Source organism: Anguilla rostrata, chromosome 7, assembly GCF_018555375.3.
Source record: "Anguilla rostrata isolate EN2019 chromosome 7, ASM1855537v3, whole genome shotgun sequence".
Lineage (NCBI taxonomy): Eukaryota > Metazoa > Chordata > Actinopteri > Anguilliformes > Anguillidae > Anguilla > Anguilla rostrata.
In genome coordinates this window covers 120,730-146,238 of record NC_057939.1, presented here as the reverse complement: position 1 = coordinate 146,238, position 25,509 = coordinate 120,730, and the positions used below count along the sequence as shown (strand labels likewise).

The window sequence follows — 25,509 nt, the reverse complement described above, 5'->3', positions numbered from 1 at the left end:
GCAGATCTAAGAGTTCAATGACAAAGGATTAGGGTTAGAGTTAGGTAGATTTAAGGTATTCAGTTAACGATTGGTATTCAGTTAACGATTGGAGCGCCCTCTGGTGGTTAGGGAGGGCACTGGAGACCAGTGAATAGGGAGGAGGGTGTGGAGCGAGTTTCTGCATCCAGATGGGGTAGAACAGCCAGGGTTTGAGTTTGAGTGCAGACATGCACACGCCCTCCTGCACTCCACGGAAAGACATGATGTCTGTTCCTCTGGTGGTTCCTGGTTCAGCAGACTGAAGCTGTGCATCGTAACTCCTCATTGCAGCACGTATCATAGGTCCATAAATACAGCACTACCACCATGCAAGTCACACTGAGTCCCAGCAATGGGAGAGGCAAATTCACACTTTCCAAAATGTGGGGGGGGGGGGGGAACTAAAAAAAATATTTATGACCAGATCCTGGAAATGCAGTTTTCATGCTGCCATGTTGGAGCCAGACACTGCACAGTAAGGAAAAGGGCAGCGCTTATATGGGCATGGATTCTGGGCGGGGTCGGGGTTGTCCAATAAGGATGTGAGATACCGCTCTCCCCAAGTGACTCCGCAGTGAAACTGCCTCGCATTCATTGAAAGAAAGACCAATACTGGAGCCTACTGGCGCTAGTGAGCAATGTTTCCCAACCAGGCAGTGAGCATCAAAAACAAAGCACATTGTTACTTGTCTCAGATTCTTTCCATAATGTTTGGGACAAAGTCTTTTTTTTCTTGATTTGGCTCTGTAATCCACATTCAAACCATTCATATGTGGTTTAAGTGCACATCCTCAGCTTTTATTTAAGGGTATTTGTATACACTTTGTTTTCACAATGCAGAGATTACAGCACTTTTTCTACAAAGCCTGCCCCCCCCCCCAATTCAGGGCACCTTTTCATACATAGCAGCAGCCAGTACAATTTCATGATGAGTAAATTATGTTTGTTACATTATTGCTGCCACAACTAGAAACCACATATCTGAGTCAGTAAGGGAGTCCAAGCGCACAATGCATCCCTGACCCCGCACACTGAGTCACAATGCACAGTGAAGCCCTGACCCAACACACTGAGTCACAATGCACAGTGAAGCCCTGACCCAACACACTGAGTCACAATGCAGCCCTGACCCCACACACTGAGTCACAATGCAGCCCTGACCCCACACACTGAGTCACAATGCAGCCCTGACCCAACACACTGAGTCACAAAGCACAGTGAAACCCTGACCCAACACACTGAGTCACAATGCACAGTGAAACCCTGACCCCACACACTGAGTCACAATGCAGCCCTGACCCCAACACACTGAGTCACAACGCACAGTGAAACCCTGACCCCACACACTGAGTCACAATGCACAGTGAAACCCTGACCCCACACACTGAGTCACAATGCACAGTGAAACCCTGACCCCACACACTGAGTCACAATGCACAGTGAAGCCCTGACCCAACACACTGAATCACAATGCAGCCCTGACCCCACACACTGAGTCACAATGCACAGTGAAACCCTGACCCAACACACTGAGTCACAATGCAGCCCTGACCCACACACGAGTCCATGAGTCCTACCAACCAGACCCTGAGCTCCAACACACTGAGTCACAAAGCACAGTGAAACCCTGACCCAACACACTGAGTCACAATGCACAGTGAAACCCTGACCCCACACACTGAGTCACAATGCAGCCCTGACCCCAACACACTGAGTCACAACGCACAGTGAAGCCCTGACCCCACACACTGAGTCACAACGCACAGTGAAGCCCTGACCCCACACACTGAGTCACAATGCAGCCCTGACCCCACACACTGAGTCACAATGCACAGTGAAGCCCTGACCCCACACACTGAGTCACAATGCAGCCCTGACCCAACACACTGAGTCACAATGCACAGTGAAGTCCACAACAGTACCATTTTAAATGTCTCTTTACTACCAATTTCAATACTGTGTGCTCAATCTTCGAAGGTTTTAATGCAAAGGACAATACTGCTCATTTAAAAATCTCACATTCAAATATTTAATCCTTCAATGCACAGGCTCCTCAGTACTCCTCTAATGCACAGACTATTAAAATTATATTTATTAACAGGATACATACTAATCTCAAGAAGAACATTTTCAACATACAAATATGCCAAGTTACTCATGCATACAATGCACTGCCAATAAGTCATTAATTAAAAATAGCTAAATCTGGGCCTACAGTTAAAAGCATTCATATCAAATTGAGGCCAAGTTACAACAAACAATATTGCGTTATTTCTTATTTCACACAAATTTAAAAGCTCTATTCTAAACTAAAGCTATTCAATGTTTCCTAAACTAACTTGGCCCGGTTTTTTTTTTTTTTTTTTACCATCAGAAGAGAATGTGGTCATTCAAACTTTCTGTCACATCAAAGTGTCAAATGACAGAAACTGCCTCATGGAAGAAGAGCCGCAAAGGTGTTCTGCCATCCAGGCCCTGACCCCAGCTCTGCTCCAGGCCCCGCCCCCAACTCAGACACAGGCCCCGCCCCCAGCTCGGACACAGGCCCCGCCCCATCCCCCTCGCGGGTGGACTGACGACCGAGCCGCACCGACAGCTTCTGCAGAAAGGAGGACTCTGTGGTGGAGCTGGATCGGCTGCCAGCTCGGGAGAAGGAGCCCGACTCAGAGTTGGTTCCCTCAAACAGCCGAGCCATGAAGCCCAGCCCAGCCTGGCGGATGTGGGAGCTGCCCGCGAACACATACAGCACCGGGTTCACACTGCTGCTGAAAAACGCAAATGCTGTCACGTTGGGACGAGCTGTCTCAGCAGCTACCCGCGCCGAGGGCAGGCCCTGCAGCAGCCCCACCACCTGCATACAGGAGAGCGAGAGAGAGAGAGAGAGGGAGAGAGAGGGAGAGAGGGAGAGAGGGGGAGGGAGAGAGAGAGAGAGAGAGAGGGAGAGGGAGAGAGGGGGAGGGAGAGAGTTTGAGTTTGATCACCTTTATTATAACACTACAACAAAAAACAAAAAAACACAAGGCACAAAAACCATCAATCTGCACACATTACACGGAAGGAAAAAAGAGTGAGAGAGAGAGGGAGAGGGAGAGGGAGAGGGAGAGAGAGCAAAAGAGGATAAAAACAGAGAGAGAGATTTCACAACAAATGCAAGTGGAAAAGGTTTTTTTTTTAAACACAGAGAGATAGAGAGGAGGGGAAGGAGAGAGAGAATTGAATTAAATAATGAATTAGCTCTTGAAAATAAAGAGAGCATTCATAATTTAAATTACATCAACCAACCCTCCCTAACAAAAATAAATAAATAAAACAGAAAGTCAAAAAGAAAGACAAATCATCTTGAACTGTACATTGATACATTACCTATGCCCCCAAATAATCAGAAAAGCATCCAGGTTAGCAATCAGCTTATGGTAAGCATGTTCAATCCTGAGTCTAGTTGCCAGTAACTGTGTCATCATCATAACAGGGTCCCTGTATTGTTTTTTCTGGTTTTACAACTTGCCAGTTTGGCTAGTCCTTCCAGGAAATTCAACAAAACATACAGAGACTTCTTCCTTTACTCATACTTGGGGCTGAATGAACATTTCAAAGCAAAATACTTCCCCCACCTGTTGAAACAACTTTCTAAATGACTACACAAAATCCTTAACCTTGGGCACTCAATAAATATAAGCAAGAGACTCTGTTGCAGAACTGAAAGGAAACTCCTCCACATTATTAAGATCCAGGTACACCAGATGTGCGTTCGTTGCTATTGCCCTTTGTACTATCCTCCACTGGAGGTCAGCCACATCCCTGGGATTGCTTCAGGTGTACGGATGGCTTTAAAGAACTACCATGCTTGTAAAACTGACTTATGAAAAGGAGTCAGTCCAGTCCAGTCTACATCCTCAAGCTGCAGTAGGAATAACTGTTCTGAATAACTGAATAACTGAATAACTATCACAGTTAAGGGAACCAGCCCTTCTCAGAAGCTGGCGAGCTGGATCCAGCCAGCTCAGTCCACCAGATATTGATAATGTGGGGGGTGTACCTGTAGGACATTGATGATGTGGTAGGGCAGCCAAAAGAAGATGAAGGCACTGAGGATGATGAGGATGAGTCGGTTTCCTCGGCCCTTGCGCTGGAACATCGCAGTGCGGAGGCGGTAGATGATGGAGGAGTAGCAGAGGATGATTATGAAGAAGGGCAGGAGGAAGCCCAGCACCGTCTCCATCAGGTACTGAAAGGCCTGGTGGTTGATGCTGTCCCAGTGATAGGGCATACAGATGTACAGCGACACGTTCTTCTTGAGATAGGGCTGCACGTTACTGAGACGGGGACAGAAAGAAAGGAGAGAGGGGGGAAAGGGGAGGGGGAGGGGAGAGACTTTCTGAACACACAATCCCTTAAACAAAAACACAGCATTCAACCCAATACACAGCAATCAACCCAAACACACAACGTTTAACTCAAACACACAACACTTAACCCAACACATAGCACACAAAACAGAGCACTCAACCCCAGCACATGACACACAATCCAAATACAATGTACTTATCCCAGCAGACAGAATCACCAACAAACTCATCCAAACACAATTCCAAAACAACAACACCTACAAAATCCCAAAACAAAACATAACGTTCTCAACTAAAAAGCAAACAATGAACATCAAGCCCACATGCACACCAAACAAAGCCTCAAAAAACACAGACCTCAAACCAACACAGCACCACAACCAAAACCGAACATTCAACCCAAACACATAACGCTCACTCCAAACACACCTCACTCAACCCAACACACAGCACTCACTCCAAACACACAGCACTCAACCCAACACACAGTACTCACTCCAAACACACAGCACTTAACCAAACACACAGTACTCACCCAAACACAAAGCACTCAACCAAAACATCCCATCTCTTCATACACACAAAAAAGCACCAACATACAACACATTCTGTATTTCAACCGTTACAGTACTCATTCAAAATTCGCATTAACCAACCACATTCATGCCCAACACAACACTCACACACAAACATCATTCTCCATCCTTCCATCTCACAAATCACACCAACAATACACACTCTTTACTTCACGTTGATACACTTATACATACACACTTCATCCCACACACACTCACACACACTCCTCACACACTCACTCACATACACACACACATCCACCCACCCACACTCACACACACACTCACGCACACACACTCACTACACACACCACACACACACCACACACACACACACCACACACACTCACACACACACACACACACACCACTACACACACACACACACACACACACACACGTACACACACTCACTCACACACTCACACACACACACACACACACACACTCACTCACACACAAATACACACACTCACACACACACATTCACTCACACACACACTCACACACACACGTGTACACACTCTCTCTCTCACATATGTACACACACACTCACACACACTCACACACAATCACACACACACACTCGCTCACACACACACACTCACGCACACACACTCACTCACACACAAATACACACACTCACACACACACATTCACTCACACACACACGTGTACACACTCTCTCTCTCACATATGTACACATACACTCACACAGACACACACACGTACACACACACAGATTCACACACACTCACACACACACTCACGCACACGTACACACACACACACTCACACACACACACTCACTCACACACGCGCTCACACACTGACCTGCGGTAGAAAGGCATGGGCAGGGCGAGGAGGAAGGCGAGGGTCCAGAGGCCGAGCAGTAGGGTCCAGAGCGCTCGTTTGGTTCGGAGACGCTGGGAGAGGAAGGGCCGTGTGACGGCCAGCCAGCGGTCGGCGCTCATCAGGGAGATCAGGTAGATGGAGGCGTACATGTTCACGCAGCACAGGTAGTGCACCGCCTTGCACATCCCCGACCCAAACTCCCACCCGCGCCCACCCCCCAGGAAGCGGATGAAGATGGGGGCGCTGAGCAGCACCAGCGCGTCTGCTGCCGCCAGGTTCAGCACCAGCACACAGGTGACAGAGCGTCGCGTCATGCGGCACAGCACTGTCCACACTACAAACAGGTTACCTGGGAAACCCAGCACAAAGGCCACGCTCAAGATCCCAATACCCACCTGGTGTGAGAGGGGGAGGGAGGGGGCGGGGTTGGGGGCGGGGCCATGGGCTGGCAGGGGGAGGGTGGAGGCGTTTGCCATGAGGAAAACTGCTGGAGGGGAAATAAAAACAAGAGAGAGGGAGGAGGAGAGAGAGAATATTATTTACAGAGCACACTCGCGCACACACACATATATACACACACACGCACATATATACACACACACTCGCATATATACACACACACACGCACATATATACACACACTTGCACACACACACACATATATACACACACACACGCACACACATATATACACACACACGCGCACATATATACACACACACACACACATATACACACACACACACACACACACACACACATATATACACACACACACATATACATATACACACACATACGCACATATATACACACACACATATATACACACACACACATATATACACACACTCACACACACGTACACACTCACACACACACACACACACGTACACACACTCACTCACACACACACACACACATATATACACACACGCACATATATACACACACACATGCACACACATATATACACACACACTCGCATATATACACACACACACAAGCACACACAAGTGTGTACATCATATGAATGTTATCACAAATGTTATTTCTAGCAATGTCTACAAATGTTTTTCTAAGATCTGCAAATGTCTTGCAAACAAGCAGTCTGCAAAAAATGTGAGGAAGTAAAGCAGCCGCAGAGATGAGGAAGTCAGTGTTAGTGGCCAATATTTACACCTTTATCTTGAGTAAACCTCAAGATAACACCATCAGTATCAACAGTACATACAGAGACCAGCATAAACACACACAGCCCCCCCACACACATTGCTGCCCCCCCCACACACACACTCCTACCCCCGCACACATAATACCCCCCCACACACACACTACCCCCCAACCACACATTACTGCCCCCCCACACACACTACTAACATGTTAGCCAAGTCATCCCCATCATTAGGGGTCCTACAAAGTAGGAACCCTATTGTTTTCGTTGGTATTATTATTATTATTATTATTATTATTTTCCTGGAAATGGTCAAATAACTCAAAAAGTCCTTGACCAAAAATGATATAAATTACCAGGTCGAAACTAGATGAGTAACTATGCCAGAAAGAATGACCATGATTCGTCCATAGGTTGCGCTATAGTAACCGATTAAAAGCAAATTTCAAAATGCTGGCATTTCCACCGTTTGATGAAAATTTATGAAACCAGGTGTACTTGTGTCATTCCTTAATGAGGAACAAATATGCCTCAAGAACCCATAAAGTCCGCCATGATGGATTTTTCTGCAGATTGAAAATTTGGCAAAACTTATAAAAAGTTTCTTCTAATAAACTGTAAGTCCGATTGATCCAAAATTGCCCATGTACGCGTATGGTGCATGTCTCCCTATAGGGTGTTAACAGCTAAGAGATCCATTCCAAAATGGCGGAGAAACTGGTATTTAAAAAAAAACAAAATTTGGCCATAAATTTCACATGCTTATAACTTTGTACAACAATAATCTAGGGACTTGAAATGGTCTGGGCATGAAGAGGGCACTACCATGTTGTACCATGTTGACGCAGTTGCAGATATCTCAAAAAACAAGGAAATTACAGGCATTTGAAATTTTGGCGGGAAGCTAATGCTAATATAACGCTTTAAAACTCATCTTCTCATGAACGCTTTACCTGATTCCGTCACCATCGCACATGTGTACTCTTGGGTATGCTCTCCATCAAGGGTGATAAGGAAAAGTCGTTTCGTTAAAAATTGTGTGATTTTGGCGTGACAAAGTTAGCACTTCATTCTAATGCACAATCATGTTTCGAAGTAATGTTTCTCATGAACCGAAAGTTGGATCGTCTCATGCACAGGTATATAGATTGTCCAAAATCCTAAAATCTATGCAGCTAGGACTCTTTTCTCCTTTGCCTAGTATTCATCTGGCTTGGACATGTTCGTAGGGCCCCGCATTGCTGCTTGCAGCTATATTTTTAAATTGCTCTCTGTACCAGCTAATATATGACCAACGTTTTTAGTTAGACATTGTAAAGCTAATTGCTTAAAATGAGCTAAAATTCTGCTATCATAAATTACATATTCTCCCTTCCGTTTCATTCTTAGATTTAGGTAACATTCATTGGTGAAATGAGAGAACTAAAAACAAGCTGTGTGATTGGCCCGTCTCGTCTACAATCGAGCAAAGAATGGTGAGCTGTTATATCATTTCTCATCCAATAACTGCTGGGATCTTTGACTGTTCCTGCTTCTCTGTGTTCTTGCTCTTGGAACAGGACTTTGGCCATCAAATATGAGGACACATGCATTCACAAGACCGCAACAACTGACAAGTGGACACATTGAGAAACACTGCCCAACCCCCCCCCCCCCCGACCAATGACACACACAAACACACACACGACGACACACGCACACACAAACACACACATGTAGACACACACACACGGACACGCACATGCATCCTGGTGGTGTAATATCCTGTTATGGATATTGCTGTAATAAGGACCCTGTGTACAGTTAATTGTGTAAGAATGTACTTGATCTTACATGTTTCCTATTAGCCAACATCACTGTGCCCACGTCATAAGAACAAGGACCTGTGTTTGTACATTTAACTACATACACTGTATATGCACCATACACACACACACATAAACATCCAAAACACATACACACTACATACACTGTATATGGACCATACACACACACACATAAACATCCAAAACACATACACACTACATACACTGTATAGGCACCATACACACACACACACATAAACATCCAAAACACATACACACTACATACACTGTATATGCACCATACACACACACATAAACATCCAAAACACATACACACAATATACACTATATATTCACCATACACACACACACACCATGAACACACACATAAACATCAAAAACACATACACACACACATAAAATACATTATATACGCACCATACACACACACGCACACCATACACATACACACACCATAGCTGCACACATAAACAAGATAAATACATAAAAACATTCACACAAACACACTGTACTCACACGCCATAAAAATACCACACACACATCATATACACACACCGCATACACCATACAAACAAGTTATACACAATCACATGCCATACACACCCTATGCATACACACACTCACTCAGAGAAACGTAAACAGTAAGAGTTTGGTTTCAGGCTGACCTGTGTGTCACGCAGACAGGGTCTGGATGTGTCCGTGTCTCTGACCTCCAACTTCTCTGTTATTGGTATTAGTGCTGCCAGTCTATAAACCCTTTCCCTCCCTCCTCCCTCCCTCCCTTCCTCTCTCTCTCTCTCTCCCTCTTCTCTCTTTCTCTCTTGCTCTGTCTGTCCCTCTCTCTCCCTCTTCTTTATTTATTTTATTTAACCTTTATTTAAACAGGTAAAAGTGATTGAGAACAAATTCTCATTTACAACACTGACCTGGATCCTCTCTTTCTCTCTTGCTCTGTCTGTTCCTCTCTCTCTCTCCCTCCTCTCTCTTTCTTTCTTGCTGTCTGTCCCTCTCTCTCCCTCCTCTCTCTTTTTCCTCTTGCTCTGTCTGTTCCTCTCTCTCTCCCTCTTCTTTCTTTTTCTCTCTCTCTGTCTGTCCCTCTCTCTCTCCTCTCTCCCTCTCTCTCTGTCTCTTCCTCTCTCGTTTCTTCTTCTCTCTTTCTCTCTCTCTTTGTCTGCCCCAGAGGCACAGTAGCACGCTCACTCTCTGATAGGCTGCCAGAGGCACAGTAGCACGCTCACTCTCTGATAGGCTGCCAGAGGCACAGTAGCACGCTCACTCTCTGATAGGCTGCCAGAGGCACAGTAGCACGCTCACTCTCTGATAGGCTGCCAGAGGCACAGTAGCACACTCACTTTCTGATAGGCTGCCGGATGCACAGTAGCACGCTCACTCTCTGATAGGCTGCCAGAGGCACAGTAGCACGCTCCTCTGATAGCTGCCAGAGGCACAGTACACTCACTCTCTGATAGGCTGCCAGAGGCGCAGTAGCACGCTCACTCTCTGATAGGCTGCCAGAGGCACAGTAGCACGCTCACTCTCTGATAGGCTGCCAGATGCACAGTAGCACGCTCACTCTCTGATAGGCTGCCAGATGCACAGTAGCACGCTCACTCTGATAGGCTGCCGAGCCAGTAGCACCTCACTCTCTGATAGGCTGCCAGAGGCACAGTAGCACGCTCACTCTCTGATAGGCTGCCGGATGCACAGTAGCACACTCACTCTCTGATAGGCTGCCGGATGCACAGTAGCACGCTCACTCTCTGACAGGCTGCCGGATGCACAGTAGCACGCTCACTCTCTGATAGGCTGCCAGAGGCACAGTAGCACGCTCACTCTCTGACAGGCTGCCGGATGCACAGTAGCATGCTCACTCTCTGATAGGCTGCCAGAGGCACAGTAGGCACGCTCACGTCTCTGATAGCTGCCACAGCAGCTCATAGCACCCACTTCTGACAGGCATGCACAAGCCATACCACACACACTCTCACACATGCCAAGCACATAGCACACACACACTCTCTACTCACCATGACACACATACAATACCACATCAACACTCTCTATAGCTGCCAAGCACCAGTAGCACCTCGTACTTCTCTCATAGTGCCTAACGCTACCCACTAAGCACCTCAACTCTCTGATACCCTTACACCTCTAACCTCTTAACCTAATTGTAACCCTAACCCTAATCCTAAATCCTAACCCTAAAACAGCCTCTTGACCTTGTGGGGACCAGCAAAAGGTCTCCACAACGCATTATGTTCCTCATCTTTCTATCCGTATCGGGACATTTGGTCCCTACAAAGGTAGTATTACAAGTACACACACACACACACACACACTAACAGACACACGCAATCATAAGCACAGATACACAGAATAGTCCACAGGTTTGCTTATTTATTCTGCATTTATTAATTTATCATTATGTTCCTGTAACATTTAGCAGTAATGATTCTATGAATGTTTTGATGGCAAAGTTACAAAAATCAGGGACAAGATTTCAGTTGTCCTACAGCCCCGGCTGTAGGGTCAGTCGTCCCGTCCTCTGAACAGCGGGATGCGGAATGTTCCGGAAGACTGGCAGCTCACTCCCTCCTTTATTCCAGGGGATCCTTTGGAGCTCAGTACCATAGCTCAGCTGGACTGTGCAATCCCAGAATTTTAACAAGCTGTTCATTTTTATTAATTAAGTGCTTTTCATGTTTAGAGGGACTGTTTCCCTCTTAAGCCACATTATGTAAGAAAGAGCTATGCATGCCATGCAAAATAAAAATGTTCACTGTGCTGTAGTGCAAAAAATTACATAAAAAGAGGTAGCAAAATTTTTGGCTGATCAAATTGAAGACTGAGGTGAATCAATTGCTTTTTTTGCCAGTAATCTCTGAGTCTCTGTGTTAAGGTGGGTCAGTCAGCATGGTGTCTCTGTGTTAAGGTGAGTCAGTCAGCATGGTGTTTCTGTGTTAAGGTGGATCAGTCAGCATGGTGTTTCTGTGTTAAGGTGGATCAGTCAGCATGGTGTTTCTGTGTTAAGGTGAGTCAGTCAGCATGGTGTTTCTGTGTTAAGGTGGATCAGTCAGCATGGTGTTTCTGTGTTAAGGTGGATCAGTCAGCATGATGTTTCTGTGTTAAGGTGGGTTAGGGTAAACCATGGTCTGGTGGTCTCGGTTGGTCTTAGGGTTGCACCCATGACTGTTGGCCCGTTACCTTTGCTCCTCTAGTTATGCTGAGACAGACTTATTCTGCTGGGTCTTTTTCTTATTGTACACCTCTGTCTCCATTGCCTGACTCAGCAGAAAGTCTGAGCTGTTTAATGGCTATGTTTCCCTCATCTTGTCCCCACTTCGGGAGCCTAGTCATGAGACCGGCTGAGCACCTCCTGCAGACACGGTTGGCACAGGTCCAGCTCCATGCCCATCCCCTGCCTGACAGTACCACCTGTTCACCTTCCAGTTCTTTTGTGTTTGGACCCCTCACTTGTGAAATGGTTGGGAGACCTTGCAGTCCATATACCCTCAGATGTGTGCTGCACACCTCCCAAAACAAATCACAACCTGCAGCATTGGAGGGATTGAGGGAAAGTGAGATTGAGGGAGAGGGAGGAGCGTCATTATGTCCCATTCTGCCTGCTGTCAGACAGCAGGGAGCTGGTTGTGGGGATGGAGCCAAGTGCAGGGAGAGTGGTGGGGCTGAGGGCGGAGCTGGGGGCGGGGCTTCTTGAGGAATCTGTCTCTCTGTCTTTGAGCCCGAGAGCTGCCTGGTCTCGGCTGGCCTTACGGACCTTCCTGGTGCCGGGGTCCACCGCCATCAGCTCAAACAGCCGGGCCATGAAGCTGAGGCCCTCCTGCTGCATGTAGGCCTTCCCCGCGAAGGCGTAGAGCACCGGGTTTGCACTGCTGCTAATGAAGGCTAGCGCAGAGGTCACTGCCCGGCAGGACTTCCCAATATTGTCCAGCCTGCAGGGGGCAACAGAGTCACTGTTTATAAAGCACAGACTCACTGTTTATAAAGCACTGAGTCAGTGTTTATATAGCACAGACTCACTGTTTATAAAGCACACAGTCACTGTTTATAAAGCACTGAGTCACTGTTACAAAAAGTCATGTGTAATCTCTGCCCATGGCTTGTCCTAGCATTGCTATGCTGACGACACACAACTCTTTCTCTCCTTCTCCCCATCGTAAATGGTAAATGGACTGCATTTTTATAGCGCTTTTATCCAAAGCGCTTTACAATTGATGCCTCTCATTCGCCAGAGCAGTTGGGGGTTGTGTCTTGCTCAGGGACACTTCGACACGCCCAGGGCGGGGTTTGAACCGGCAACCCTCCGACTGCCAGACAATCGGTCTTACCTCCTGAGCTATGTCGCCCCACATCGGACACACAAGTCCCTGCCCACATCACCGCCTGCCTGAGGGATATCCAGAGCTGGATGGACAATCACCACCTGAAGCTCAACCTGGGTAAAACGGAGCTAATCTTCATTCCTGCTTTAACCTCTCCTCTCCTTGATTTTTCCATTACCCTAGGGGACACCTTAGTGACGTCATTAGCCTGTGCCAAGAATCTAGGAGTGGTGATGGACAACAGGCTGTCCCTCTCCAAGAACATCGCAGCGGCAAGCCGGGCATGCAGATTCTTCCTGTACAACATCTGGAGAATCCGCCCCTTTCTCACCACCTACTCAACCCAGCTCCTGATCCAAGCAATGGTACTATTCCACCTGGACTACTGCAACTCTCTTGTGGCTGGACTACCGGAATCTGCCATCAGACCCCTGCAACTCATTCAGAAGGCTGCAGCTCATCTGGTCTTCAACCTCCCCAGACACTCCCACATCACTCCCCTGCTCACTACCCTCCACTGGTTGCTTGTTATGGCTCGCATCAAATTTAAAACATTGGTCCTAGTATACCAGGCAGTCAAGGGACCAGCCCCAGCATACCTCCATAAGATCTTCAAACCCTACATGCCAGCCAGACCCCTCCGTTCCGCTACCTCAGGACACTTGGCACCTTCCCCTCTTCGCACTTGCGCTTCCCGGTCACGTCTCCTGTCTGTCTCGGCTCCACGATGGTGGAATGACCTTCCCATGGAAGTCAGAACAGCTGAGACCCTGACCACCTTCAAACAACAACTGAAGACTCACCTATTCAGGCTACATTACATTACATTACATTCATTTGGCAGACGCTTTTATCCAAAGCGACGTACAAAAAAGTGCATTTCATGGTCGTAGACAACTGCTGAACACGGGTTCAGTAAGGTACAATACTTATTTTGAACAGCTATTTCTAGCCGAGAACAATGAACACTATTCTGGCCTAACATCTGCAAAGCCAACTAGGCAGAAGAATAAGCTACAGTATTAGGACAAATACAAATTACCAAGAAGTACAGGGATGGGGCAACATGTAACAAGTGACAGGAAAAAGGTTTTTTTTTTTTTTTTTTTAATATTATTATACAGCGTGGTGGTGGTTAGTCCAGGTATAGTCTGAAGAGATGAGTCTTCAGGCCACGGCGGAAGATGGATAGTGAGGGGGAGGTTCGGAGAGGGACGGGGAGTTCGTTCCACCACTGGGAAGCTAGGGTGGAGAAGCTCTGTGATCCCTTTGGGCGGGTGGGAGGGGTTACAAGGCTACACCTCTCCCCATCCCTCCCTACCTCCCTGTAGTCTCTAATTTACTATATAATCTTAGGGTTGTAGCTAGGTAAGCTGTTTATCTTAGTTGACTTAGTTGAGTAGGCACTAGTACAATAGGTATTGCTTGTTTTATTTGCATAGACTGCTTTGTTGCTGTTTTTTGTTGTGTTAATCAGATTAACCTACAGGGTCCAAGTTAAACTACACGGTCGTTCCCTGCCCTTGGAACTGTACTTCCCTCTAGGATTTTCAACACACTTGCTCCTGGTTTTGGTTATACACTTTGTTGTACGTGGCTCTGGATAAGAGCGTCTGCCAAATGCCTGTAATGTAATGTAATGTACACAAAGTTCCAAGTTACTGATGCACACAGGCTTTGGTACGTACCTTGACCTGAGGGGTGAGGAGATCGGAAAGATTTGCGCTACAACCTGGAGATACAGAGAGACTTTATATACAGAGAGACTTCATATCTCACACACACACACACACACACACACACACACACACACACACTACACACACTACACACACTCACACTACACACACTCACACACATACTCACACACACACAAACACACACACTCACTCACTCACACACATACACACACATACTCACACACACACAAACATACACACTCACTCACACACTCAGTCATGCACACACACACACACTCACTCACGCACACACACACACTCACACACATCCTCACACACACTCACGCACACACACATACACACACACGCACACAAACAAACATACACACTCACACACACATACACACTCACTCACGCACACTCACACACACACAAACACACACACACTCACTCACACACACACACACACAAACATACACTCACTCACACACTCAGTCATGCACACACACACACACACTCGCACACATACTCACACACACTCACTCACGCACATACACACTCATACTCACACACACACTCACAAAAACACACACACTCACTCACACACTCACACAAACACACACACTCACTCACACTCTCACTCACACACATACATACTCACTCACGCACATTTACACACACACAAACACACACACATACACACACATACACACACACACACCTGCACCATGTTGTTGACGTGATAAGGTAGCCAGAACAGGCCGAAGGTGGTGATGATGGCGAGGATGAGCTTCTCGCTGCGGATTCTGCGGTGGAAGCGTGTTTGTTGGATGCGGCGCAGGATGCACACGTAGCTGCAGATGATCACGCCGTACGGGATCACAAAGCCCATCACCGTCTCTGTGGTGTACTGGCCAATCAGCTGCACACAGGGGACACCCATGCAGTAAACACAGCATCAGGCAAGGGGACACTCAGCAGCTCACAGAGAGAGGAAGGAAGGAGGGAAGAAAGGGGAACAAAGGAAACTGAAAGAAGGAATACAGAAGGACGTAGCCCCTGTCACTCACATGTCGTGGCGGGCTGTGATTGGGTACACACACCAGGCGGGGTTTCTCCTTGTCACCAGCGTCCATCCTCTCCTCCCGGAACAGCAGGGCTGGCAGGGACAGGAGCAGCACCAGCGGCCACAGCACCACCAGCAGGTGCAGTACAGTCCTGCGGTCAGCCAGGGCGCGTCCACACCGCGGCTTCACCACAACAACCAGCCGGTGCAGACTCAGGAGCATGATGAGCAGGATGGAGGCGTACATGTTGGAGCAGCACAGGAAGAACAGCACCTTGCACATGATGTTCCCAAACACCCAGCTCTGCTTGACCAGGTACACCACAAAGAAGACAGTGAGGGCCACAAGGAAGCCGTCAGCACAGGCCAGGTTGAGGATGAGGAGAGTGGTAATGGAGCGCTTGCGTGCGCGTGCCAGGATGCTCCAGATGATGAAGATGTTCCCAGGCAAACCCAGGAGGAAGACCAGGCTGAGGATGAGCGCCCCCACCAGGGCAGATGTGTCATTGCTCACTACGCTCCTGTCCTCTGGGGGCTGGCTGCCGGTGGAGTTGAAGAGGAGGGGGATGGAGGTGGGGTGGGAGGCATGCAGAGAGGCAGCAGAGGTGGAGTGGGAGGAGAAAGAGGGAGAGAGGGAGGAGGAGAAGAAGGTGTGGTTTACGGCCATCATTTGTGGTGCGGAGTGCTAGAGAGAGGGAGAGAGGTATTCTGCTGTTACCCACTGAACAAAGCTTATAAACTAACCTGCTTCTATTGAAGCAACACTATTATAACTGTGCTCTGACAGTAATATGCAAACCCTTTCTGTGTAAACATGAGAGTTGTTCTAAAGCCAGTTTGGACAAGTATCCAGCTCTTACAAAGAAATGAGATAAAGCGGGCATGGGGAGACTTTCAGTAAAGTGTTAGTGTAACCGCACGTCACAAGCCTGCATTGGATTTCAGATACATAGAGCAGTGTTCTCCATCCCTGTGTTCTTCAATGTGCAGTCTTCCAAGAAAACTTGGCAAGAAAGTTCTTCACAAGTACGCAAGTCCAAACTTGACATTTTTGGTGTTGAGAAGCACCCCCAACAAGTACTTCAGTGTGCTTCCAGTAAGAGAGAACAGGCCAGATTGTGCAAATGTAAGCACACAGATGCACAGCAGCAATGTCCTGTGTGTTGGAGCATTTTCCACAAAATATGAGTCCATTTATGAACCCTAACCCAGGCTAGGGTTACCCACTGACTCAGATTAATGCTGCAGGTTCAGCAGGACTGGTCCCACCATTCATCTGAAGTGACTGTTGAGAATGGCTTGGAGTTTCTGATAGGCTGACCAGATGGCCTCTCTTTCCTTTTATTGCATACCTGTGTTATTAAATGCCATGTTTTGCACAAGATAGTATGAATCAAAGCAGTTATAGTGTTAACTTGCCTCGTATCTTACTCCAATGCTCCCATTAGCCAATGCTCTCGAATAGGCCTATATTATTTATGAGAACACAATGGAAAATTTGCTTAATTTTAGTTTCAAATTATTTGAACTAATAAAATCACTTTAAATCAACATTTTGTGTGAAATTATTGATTGATTTCTTTCGTAACTGACCATACACTGCTACACACTGACCATAAACTCCTACACAGTGACCATACACTGCTACACACTGACCATAAACTACTACACACTGACCTTACACTACTACACACTGACCATACACTCCTACACACTGACCATAAACTCCTAAACACTGACCTTACACTCCTACACACTGACCATAAACTCCTACACACTGTACGGGGCGACATAGCTCAGGAGGTAAGACCGATTGTCTGGCAGTCGGAGGGTTGCTGGTTCAAACCCCGCCCTGGGCATGTCGAAGTGTCCTTGAGCAAGACACCTAACCCCTAACTGCTCTGGCGAATGAGAGGCATCAATTGTAAAGCGCTTTGGATAAAAGCGCTATATAAATGCAGTCCATTTACCATTTACCATTTACCACTGACCATACACTCCTACACACTGACCTTACACAACTACACACTGACCATACACAGCTACACACTGACCTTACACGACTATACACTGACCATACACTACTACACACTGATCTTACACTGCAACACACAGACCTTACACTTCTACACTGACTATACACTGCTACACACTGACCATACACTGCTACACACTGACCTTACACTACTACACACTGACCATACACTGACCTTACACTCCTACACTGACTACACACTGCTACACACTGACCTTACACTACGACAAACTGACCATACACTGCTACACGCACACACATTCACAAGCCCTCTGTCTCACACACACATACATCAAGTGGAAACTTTTTCATACATATATATAGTGGAACAAGCAAACATAAAAATATGTTTATTTTTTTAATCTAGCTGTTCCAACAGTCAATGCCCTTGTTAAAATGTTCAGCACTCTGAATACTAAACACAAGCGATACTGCGTGCTAGAACCCCTCACTTACCCTACATACAAAATATATTTAATGTGATTTAATTTAATAATTATTGAAAATTGTTGAAAATGAGAATTATCAATTAAATTGCCAAATTCATTTAGGTCAGCCTATATAAACCAGTGGAATCAACCAACATGTCAAAACAAGCTCTATATCAGGTTTTAAGATTTAATAATTGAATCCAATACGAAGAAGTCAGTTAGATTAATGAATTGAAATCATACATTCTGTATTGAATGCGGGCTCAGTCACTACTTCTAAATGACAAAATAGAAGACATTATACAAAACATTAAACAATTACTTTGGTAATACCAGAAAAGAGAGAGAGAGAGACAGATAAGGCAGAGCTTGTCAAAGTGTTACCCACTTCCAGTTTAAGCGCCACAGGATGAAAGGAAACCAGCTAAAAACACACAACCAAGGAACCACCACCAAAATAAAAAGAGAGAAACTCTTCTTCTCCGGAACCAACCGCAACACAACACAACTTTCTCCTGTGACCATCTTAAATACCTTACCCAGCATAGCTTGAGGATGTTTTGCCCTGATTGGGTGATGCTGAGTTAAGGTTTAGGAGGGAAGGGAAGGGGGGTCAGACTCATTTATGACAAGGACTGGCCTACCTAAAAGCTGACCATGTACTTATTGATCAATGTGAACTTATGTTGGTGGAAGCAGGGGTAAGCACTATGCTATTATTATCAAAAGATTCCGAATGAATTCTCATTCTAACAAGATCAAACATGAATATGTAAAGGAGGTAATTCAGTTCAGCTCTTGAGTACCTATAAAAATCATGGAAGTTTATCTCTGGTGTGACAACATGATGATTTCTGTAGACAGATCAATGTCACAGTTGCCCAGGTGTAACCTCCACCTTCTGTTAAAATATTTTCCATATAACAAAACCAAATCATACCACGTTGGTTTCTGCTTGAAACTGGAACTGGTTCTAAAAATTCAACTATCAGTCCTCAACACCATTATCTGTATAAACTTTAAGATTTTCACTCAGTCACTTAAATATCACAGATTGCATTCAAATTTAAAGGGGAATGTTAGGCATTTAGCCATGCAGGGTCTCTGACCCCAGACATGGTGTCCTGTGTCTTCTGTTTGTCTCTTCTGAGACAAACTCTGCAGGCAGTGAGACCCATAGATCGTCTGCCTAGATTAGGGTATCAGAGAATTTTAAATTGCCCCAATCACATTTGCTTTGATGCTTTTGGATGGGAGGGCATGCCACATTCTTAGAAACAATATAATATTGTATGGAATTCACTGTTTCTCTCCCTAAGGCCATAATCTAAGCACTACATATCTGGCGATATATACATACACACGCATATATATATATATATATATATATATACTCACATTGATATACATATGAAAAACTCTTATACACAGCACACTGTCATATATAACATATCCAAACACACACACAGTACTCACTCACACACAGCACAGTCATATATAACATATCCAAACACACACACAGTACTCACTCACACAGCAGTCATATATAACATATCCAAACACACACACAGTACTCACTCACACACAGCACAGTCATATATAACATATCCAAACACACACACAGTACTCACTCACACACAGCACAGTCATATATAACATATCCAAACACACACACAGTACTCACTCACACACAGCACAGTCATATATAACATATCCAAACACACACACAGTACTCACTCACACACAGCACAGAGTTGGTAAAACTGTGAAGTCAGCGGGGAAAGGGGAGGGAGAACATGCTGAAGCATGTCTGTCTCCTCAGCCTCAGCCAAAGGTGCAACACACAACGCCCAGTACTCAAACCAGCAAGCTTCAGGTAAATGGAAGGCACCTACCTGGTCGCAGTGCTAACTGTGGTAGAGTGGAGGAAAGCCCACAGATATCCTACTGTAGCAAATAACACTAATCTGCGTAATGCTTCACCTCCCAGAACATACTTCATCAGGCTGAACTCATTATCTGGTTGATCATCTCACCTGGCTGATCACCTGTCTCTCTGTCTTCCTGTTCTGGTTATTTCCTCTTTCTGGACTTAGTGTGCTCTCTCTTCCTGCCATCCCTCTTTATCTCACTGAGAGAGCGGAGGTGTGTCTTTCTTTCCTTGTATTTCTGTTCCTGAGTCACACACACACACACACACACACGCCCACACACACAAATGTCAGTACTGCCCAGACAGGTGAATCAGGCTTGAGACAGCGGCTCCTCCCTCTCCTGATTTTCGCAATCTCTGCTCCACATCATCCTTCCTGTACCAGTGCCAGAAGGCTTAAAGTCACTTGTAAAGACTGCAAAAAAAACTTATATAAATCTGATATGAGAAACAAAAATCTAGGCCCTCATTACAAAGTTAGATGCCAAAATGGTGATTGCTTTATAAGATGGAACCTCTGCAACAACCCAATGCTCATAGCTCATATTCGGGCATGCCAGTGGTGATTGTGGTTAGGGTTAGGGTTAGGGTTAGCCCCGCAGGGGGACAGACGCTGCAACCCCAGCTGGCTGATTCAGCACCTGTAAAAGTCCCCCACTTCATCCGAGTTGCACACCACAAACGATGATTAGACTTCCAATGTAGGGAGATAAATGCCTTAAAGTTTGATGTAGACACAAGTGATTGATTGAAAAGGGAGCTGTTTGACATGCAGATTTAGAGTCAGACTGAAGATACGCACTGGACTGTCATGTATGGAGTCAATTTAGTGCCAAAAGTATTGTCCGTGTAGGAAAAAAATTGCACGCGTAAAAAAAAAATTGTAGGCGTAGATGTGGAAATGTTTCTCGTGTTCAAAAAAATAAATAAATAAAATCAAACGCATTTTTCTGAATTGTAAACGAAAGGGTTAGCTAACAGCCACAGCTAACGTTAGCTAAGCTAGCTACCTACCTAATAATGAAGATAAAGGTATGATAGGCTAGAGCTAGCTGTTTACAGAAACTCCTTCGGTATCCGCTTGACTAGACACTGTGAACAGCTGGATATATGACTGAGCTAAATAGTTAACTTTAGTAACTTAAGCAGCAATCCATCCATCAGCAATCGGCCATGTTCTTTCTAAATAAATTTGACTTGACTTCCCTAGTAAATGATGATGTGCATGCCTTGGGGAAGTAAACACGGTGCATACAAATGACGAATTTGTCCGAGTGACCAATAAAGTCGCCCCCTTCCCTTCACCCCGCCTTCACTCAAAATCGTGACAAAACTCCAAGCGCGAGAAAAACAGAATCGTAATCGTAAAAAATGAAATCGTAGGCCTACTCGTAAAAAATTTAATCGGGGGGTAGTACTTTCCAAAAGTACTGGAACTTTTGGGGTGGGGCGCAAGCGTTGAAAATGTCTGATTGGTCGACGACTCGCAGTGTTTTTTTTCAACCGCCATTTTTAAAAATCTGCAGCCGCAAACAGATTTATTTTCATAATAACTTGAAATCAAACATGTATGTTATGCGGCGCAGTAGCCTACTTTTGGTTATAGCCTGCCAACGTCTTGGAATTATAACGTGTGCTCTTCTGTTCTTTTCTTGCTTTAGTATTCGTTTTATAAAATGTTAAGCGTTGGTGCTGGGACAGCATATTACGTAAAACATTCAAACGGTTTAATTTGGTTGCTGAATATTTTCTTCCGGGGTTTCTTTGTTAGCCCGTTGTAATTGACTCAAAACGTTTGATACAGTTATGCGAGGTATGCGGGAGTTCTGCGTAATTTACATTGGTGATACAGTAAAAGCAAACTGGAAATCACCTTCTGCACTTTTTGTCAGGGTAAAATAACAGGTTAATTCTAGTAATTGTCCCTTTTGCTTTTTCAGACTGCCATAATTTTACTCTGCCATTCTTCAATTCCACAAAAAGACCAGGAAGACTATGGACTCATTTATGGTGCATGGTTCGCATCTGGAGGGCACACTTCGCTGCTCGGCTAGCAGTAACTTCGAAGGAAAGCAAACGGTGGCTGTACCATTGCTAATTTAAATTTTCAGGCAAGTCCGAGTTTTCGTTCTATTCTTGTCATTTTGCGATTAGCCTATATGGAATTGACGATGAGAAGGTAATCAAACAGCAAATTGTTTACAACATGTGCATGTTTTCTGCTGTTGTTGCCAGTTATATTGGAAATGTGAATGCATTCTGTCGCCTCGGATGTCAAGATATGAAAGTGAATGTTCGCATAAAAACATAATGAATGTGTTTGAGAGGATATATAAAACAGTTACAATCTGACTATTGGCCTGTTATATCCTATTTGTTGCATAACAATGGTCCAAGTTCAACTACCAACGACAGTTTTGCTTGACAACGGTAAAATATGCCCAAATGGCTGCAGAAGAATATTTCAATTCCAGGTGATTAAATCGATAAAAATCAATAAATACAAAAGTAACCATATATAGTCATTGTTGGTAACCCGTTGTATATAAGTGGAATAAACCCCTCCGGGCTGTCCCGGTTATTAGAAAATAATGTAGGCTACTTCGGTGGTAGTATGGGGTTACAGAAGAAATCATAGGACAGATGGACCGACTGTATATATGTCTATGGTCGAGATGGTCTAAAACTAAGTCTCCCATAAATCTTCCCTTTTCAAATCAGCAAAATGTATTCAATTGGATCGTTGTCATGGCACCGGCAGGGGTTTCTGTGGTGATCTGTCGTTCCTACCCGCGCAATTTAAAATTCGATTTAACAGCCATTTAAAAATGCACTCACAATTTCCCAAACTAACTCTTTCATTGACAGAAAGTCTGTCATCGGTAGCCTACCGAGGACAACCAATGTCAAGTGAGAAAAGAAGTCTATCGAGGCTTTTGGTTATTTTGGCACGTCCCAAGAGACAGGCCAGCCTAGAACGGATAGGGGTTGCTGCACGCATGCAGCCGCAGCGAGAGGACCCTTGTTCCTAGATGAAACGCTAGATGGCAGTGTTTGCGGCTATTTGAATTGAGAAATTGTGAAACGAATACAAAAATAGAGACGTAAATATATTACGTTTTGGCAACGACTCATTTTTACGTTTTGTTAGACAGTGAACATCGCCGAAATTGAAATGAATGAACAAAAAAATAAATAAATAAAAAATAAAAAAAACAGAAGAGACCGTCAGATTAATGCTTTTTTGCAATTGTTTATGTAACATTTACACATGCTCAGGAGCTATTGTATGATACGAACATTTTCCTGAATGAACTTGACTCTTGAAAACTTTCATGAATACCACATTTCTTGTGTAAACATCGGTACAATTTCCAAAGAAATGTATTTTTACTCAGCTTGATAAATGTTGTTTTTAAGAATTTTGTTTACAAAGTGGAACAATTAAATCCATAGCTTGCCGTAGTGATTAACTAGCTCCCTAGGCACAGAAAACTAGCTATCAACACACCGCAAAACTAACGCTCACGTGCGAATGAACATGCAACCAAGAGCGTGACGCATGGAGCAGGGTTCTAACGTAGGAGCTCTGGCTCCTGGCGAGCGTCTATAAATAGCACATACTTAAAAAGATTCGTTTTCTCTAGGCAATCGTATTTGTGTAAAATAATATATTTCTTCTTGAGCATAATTATAGTTCATTAGCTGAATTGTTTATTTCACAGAGCCCTCTTTGTTCATGGTGTGAACTCCTGGAAAAGCTACTATACAAACAGTAATTAGAATAATTTCTGTTTTTAAAATACAGGTTTCTTTGGGAAGAGAGGGTATCTACAGTCAGAGCTGCACAGATCCAGGGAACTCAGCCTATCAAGTAGCTCAGGGGGCCGTATCCAGCCTATCAGGTAGCTCAGGGGGCTGTATCCAGCCTATCAGGTAGCTCAGGGGGCCATATCCAGCCTATCAGGTTGCTCAGGGGGCTGTATCCAGCCTATCAGGTAGCTCAGGGGGCTGTATCCAGCCTATCAGGTAGCTCAGGGGGCTGTATCCAGCCTATCAGGTAGCTCAGGGGGCTGTATCCAGCCTATCAGGTTGCTCAGGGGGCAGTATCCAGCCTAAAAATGCCTGTAATTTATCAGGTAGCACAGGGTATCTGATCAGGTACCTCATGTCTTTCAGTGTCATATAGAAATCAAAAGTGTGTGGATATAAAATGGCCACTACCCATCTCTCTGACACGAGTGGGTACTCTGCTGATATTATGGATGAGACTCTGTTAAACACCCAGACTCTTCACTTTTTTCTTATAATTGTTATTTTATTGTTTTTTGTTGTAATTGTATTTCGATCTATTAAATTCCAACTCTTGGTATGAATTAAACATTCATACCTAGAGTTGTTCTTAATTTTGAGTAACCACCCAAATGAAGCATCTACGATGGTGGAATGACCTCCCCCTGGAGGTCAGAACAGCTAAGACACTGACCCATTTCAAGCGACAACTGAAGACTCACCTCTTCAGGCTGCACCTCTCCCCATCCCTCCCTACCCCCCTGTAAATGACTGTAAGCTTAGGGTTGTAACTAGGCAGCTGTTTCGTAGGTGACTTAGGTGCATTAACTGTCTTAACTACTGCTTGTACTTTTTCCATAGACTGCGTTGTTGCCGTTCTCGTTGTGTTAGTGTTAATCAGTTTAACCTTCAGGGTCCAAGTTGAACTATGCAGTTGTTCCCTGCACTTGGACCGGTACTTCTCTCTAGGGTTTTCGTCATACTTGTTCCTGGTTATGGTTATACACTTTGTTGTACGTCGCTTTGAATAAGAGCGTCTGCCAAATGCCTGTAATGTAATGTAATCTAGAATGTAGTGCAATTCTATGATCATCAGACATGACTGCAGCGCTGAAACATTACTTCATCCTTTTATTTTAATTTCTGAAAATGTTAGTTCACTCTCCCGACTGTACAGCTAACAGTCTCAACTGAGGGAGAAATATTTTACATAATTATTCATCCTATCTACAATTAAACAAAATGAGAAAAATTGAAGTTACATAAATTTCATAAAACAAAGGATTGTATTATACAACTCTGAGAGAGATCCTAAAAGACAATCAATGAGTCCTGCAGTTTGCAGAGACAGACAGAGAGAGGAGGGCACGAGGAAGATATGAGACATGGAGTGAAAAATGTAAAGGCAGGAAAAAGGGAAAGAGAGAGAG

The 25,509-nt window shown here is 45.0% G+C and overlaps 2 protein-coding genes across 5 annotated transcripts; both read right to left on the bottom strand.

The window, feature by feature from the left end:
• Window positions 1–1,940: 1,940 nt before the first annotated feature.
• ltb4r (leukotriene B4 receptor) lies at window positions 1,941–9,902 on the bottom strand. Its single transcript, XM_064342124.1, has 4 exons — window positions 9,463–9,902; window positions 5,777–6,281; window positions 4,058–4,334; window positions 1,941–2,872 (listed from the first exon to the last, which is right to left on the bottom strand). Exons 2-4 carry the CDS (start codon window positions 6,271–6,273, stop codon window positions 2,456–2,458), a joined length of 1,191 nt encoding a protein of 396 aa, XP_064198194.1. The 5' UTR covers window positions 6,274–6,281; window positions 9,463–9,902; the 3' UTR covers window positions 1,941–2,455.
• Window positions 9,903–11,177: 1,275 nt separating this feature from the next.
• LOC135258672 (leukotriene B4 receptor 1-like) lies at window positions 11,178–22,170 on the bottom strand. Of its 4 annotated transcripts, none has more exons than XM_064342122.1 (6): window positions 20,391–22,170; window positions 15,893–16,573; window positions 15,544–15,744; window positions 14,832–14,875; window positions 13,796–13,883; window positions 12,554–12,753 (listed from the first exon to the last, which is right to left on the bottom strand). In XM_064342122.1, the coding sequence occupies exons 1-6, from the start codon at window positions 20,469–20,471 to the stop codon at window positions 12,697–12,699; spliced, it is 1,152 nt and encodes a 383-aa protein (XP_064198192.1). In that variant the 5' UTR covers window positions 20,472–22,170; the 3' UTR covers window positions 12,554–12,696. The 4 variants fall into 4 exon arrangements, with proteins under 4 accessions (XP_064198190.1, XP_064198191.1, XP_064198192.1 ...); XM_064342123.1 differs by having other exon boundaries at window positions 12,614–12,753; window positions 13,743–13,883; XM_064342120.1 differs by lacking the exon at window positions 13,796–13,883 and having other exon boundaries at window positions 11,178–12,753; window positions 20,391–21,427.
• Window positions 22,171–25,509: the final 3,339 nt, after the last annotated feature.

Excerpts from the sequence above, each read along its gene's own strand:
- ltb4r (XM_064342124.1), bottom strand. The coding sequence starts at position 6,273 with ATGGCAAACGCCTCCACCCTCCCCCTGCCAGCCCATGGCCCCGCCCCC. Across the intron at positions 4,335-5,776 it reads CCCATGCCTTTCTACCGCAG|TAACGTGCAGCCCTATCTCA; the intron begins GTCAGTGTGTGA and ends TCCCCGTCTCAG. Across the intron at positions 2,873-4,057 it reads ACATCATCAATGTCCTACAG|GTGGTGGGGCTGCTGCAGGG; the intron begins GTACACCCCCCA and ends TCCTGTATGCAG.
- LOC135258672 (XM_064342120.1), bottom strand. The coding sequence starts at position 20,471 with ATGGCAGGAAGAGAGAGCACACTAAGTCCAGAAAGAGGAAATAACCAG. Across the intron at positions 15,745-15,892 it reads ATCACAGCCCGCCACGACAT|CTGATTGGCCAGTACACCAC; the intron begins GTGAGTGACAGG and ends CCCTGTGTGCAG. Across the intron at positions 12,754-14,831 it reads TCCTCACCCCTCAGGTCAAG|GCTGGACAATATTGGGAAGT; the intron begins GTACGTACCAAA and ends TGCCCCCTGCAG.